The 2,698-nt window shown below is 43.3% G+C and overlaps 1 protein-coding gene across 1 annotated transcript in view; it reads right to left on the bottom strand.

The window, feature by feature from the left end:
* Positions 1 to 6: 6 nt before the first annotated feature.
* CASP10 (caspase 10, apoptosis-related cysteine peptidase) overlaps positions 7 to 2,698 on the bottom strand; it is a 23,776-nt gene continuing 21,084 nt past the window's right edge. The window contains exon 5 of the mRNA XM_005858240.2: positions 7 to 975. Coding sequence (XP_005858302.2) covers positions 822 to 975 — 154 coding nt within the window. The 3' untranslated portion in view covers positions 7 to 821. The remainder of the gene's footprint in view (positions 976 to 2,698) is intronic.

The raw sequence follows: 2,698 nt of genomic DNA, 5'->3' as shown, positions 1-2,698 counted from the left end.
AGCCGGGAGACACACACTATACCGCAGAGTCCCAACTCAGGCCTCCCCGGAAGTCAGCACCATGCATCATGTGTTCAAGTGGCAGAGGCAATAAGTCCTTTGCTTTCCTCGGTCTGCGTTGAGTGTTCTGTCACCAGCCTCTGCAAGGTTCTGACCGACAGGGAAGTAGCATCAGGTTGTAAAGTTTCTGCTCCCGGAGTAGCTGAGCGTGTGTCTTGTGTACACTCAGCTGTCATTTCCTAGAGCCAGCCCAGTTCCTGCAGCAACACCTTCCTGAACAGGAAAGCAGGAGGCGGGCGTGGCTGTAAACCAAAGGTTCCCCTCAGGAGGTGTGCAGAAGGAAAGCTTTGGGAAGGCAAGAGCAGAGGGAGGGTTGGAAACCATGATCTTGTGATCTCATCATTGGTCAATGTCCAAAACAGGGCCATGGGGAGGGGACACAGGAGTGGTCCCTTATAACAAGGAGTGGTCAAGTAGAGGGGAAATCTAAGGACATTGGTTCCTAGAGCGAAAGGGACCTTAAAATGTCCCTCGTTCCACCTTTTCCTTCACAGCTACACAAACCAAAGCCAATTGCTTTTTTCTCAGGGTGCAGAGCAAAAGCCAAGATTATAACCCAAGGCATCAATAATTAAAAAGAAAAAAGTTTTGTAGCATTTAGATTTGTTAAAAGGGGAGGGGGGGGGACACAGTATTTACTGTGTCAGAAAGTAGAACATTTCTTATTGCTAGAATGACAGACGAAGGCCAGTTCACCATCTGTCACTGATTCCTACGCTGGGTGGCAAGTTGGAAGAGAAGGTTCCTTTCAAGTCTAAGAGTCAGTGAAAACTCTCTGGAGGTTCCCGCAGGGGCACAGGGAATATGACTTTTTTACGTAGTGTGAAAAAGGGTTGAGGGATCTGTTTCTTTGTTCCACCGCGTCGACTCACATCATTATTGACAGCAGTGAGGATGGATAAGAGATCTTCATGTCTGCAGGCAGAGAAGAAAACATATTTTCAATCAGGAGACAGAAATCATGTACCAGGTTTTAGAAACAAGACCATAAAAAAAACAAAGAAGAAATAAGACCATAAATCATGTAACTTCTTCCTAGCCCAACTGATCCAGATTCTAACTGGAATCCTGCCAACGATAAAGAAATATTTCTGGCCCTAGCTTGTTTGGCTCAGTGGGTAGAGCGTCAGCCTGTGGACCAAAGGGTCCAGGGTTTGATTCCAGTCAAGGGCATGAACTTTGGTTGCAGGCTTCTCCCCGTCCCATGCCCCGGTCAGGGCTCCTGCAAGAGACAACCATTGATGTGTTTCTCTCACGTCGATGTTTCTCTCTGTCTTTCCCTCTCTCTCCCACTCTCCCTAAAAATCAATGGAAAAGTGTCCTCGAGTGAGTATTAACAAAACAAAAAAAAAGAAAAGAAATACCTCTGAAATTAAAAAAGAAATTCTAAATTATATAAAATTTTCAATTCTACATTCAGTGTTTAAGGACATTATAAGAATTACAGCTTGCATTTTAATGTACTTAATCCACAAAGGAATTTTACATATAATTATTTTTCTGTGTTTTTCCTTCAAGCTGATAGCTAGATAGATGGATGGATCATAGAAAGATGGGAAGAATAGACAGGCAGGTGATAGAGGTGGAGAAAGAGAGCCTGCTATTAATAAGGTCCTCTCTATTCTTGGTTTGGAGAGGGATACAGAGATGAATGTGATACAATTCTTGATCTGAAACACTTAAAATGCAGACATAAAACATGTACCAAGGATTGCATACACACCAAATTCATAATACAAGGCAGAATGTGATCAATGCATCTGAAAAGAAGGTCAAAGTTCTGTTGAAAGTTTGAAGGAGAAAGACAGAACTCCTGGCTGGGAGAAGAGAAGGCTCCATAGAGGAGAGAACATGTGAGCCTGGGCTTGCAGGATGTGCAGCATTTACTAGCATGAATGTTCCAGGGGCGGGCAATACACATCATCGGAAGCAACACATAGGCTCTTCAGACAGACTCAAGTTTGAATCATAGCTCTGTCACTCACGGATCATGGGGTCTTAAGGTTACTTACTTCCCTATGCTTCCGTTTTCTCAGCTCTAAAATGAAGACCATTATAGTACTCATTTTAGGGATTGCCGTGGGAATTAAATAAGGCAATTTATGTAAAGCACTTAGAACACCAGCTACAATATTCCACTGACCATCATTGTTAGTTTGATTAGTATTGCTGCTACTTCTCGTCATCATCATTAGTTTTCATTATTATTTTTAAATCCTCACCCGAGGATATTTTTCCATTGAATTTTAGAGAGAGTGGAAGAGAGAGGGAAAGACAGAGAAATATTGAAGTGAGAGAAACACATCGATTGGTTGGCTCCTGCATGCACGCTGACCAGGGCCCCGGCCAGGGAGGAGCCTGCAACCCAGGTACATGGCCTTGACCAGAATCAAACCCAGGACCCTTCAGTCTGCAGGCTGATGCTCTATCCACTGAGTCAAACCAGCAAGGGCAGTGGTCGGCAAACTCATTAGTCAACAGAGCCAAATATCAACAGTAAAACGATTGAAATTTCTTTTGAGAGTCAAATTTTTTAAACTTAAACTATATAGGTAGGTACATTGTTATTAACTTAATTAGGGTACTCCTAAGCTGGCCTTTGCTAAAAACGTCCTCAATCTGATTGAGGTACCTTCGC

Source organism: Myotis brandtii, unplaced genomic scaffold (assembly GCF_000412655.1).
Source record: "Myotis brandtii unplaced genomic scaffold, ASM41265v1 scaffold1162, whole genome shotgun sequence".
NCBI lineage: Eukaryota > Metazoa > Chordata > Mammalia > Chiroptera > Vespertilionidae > Myotis > Myotis brandtii.
The sequence above is the reverse complement of the archived record's forward strand: the minus strand, read 5'-3'. Positions and strand labels throughout refer to the sequence as shown.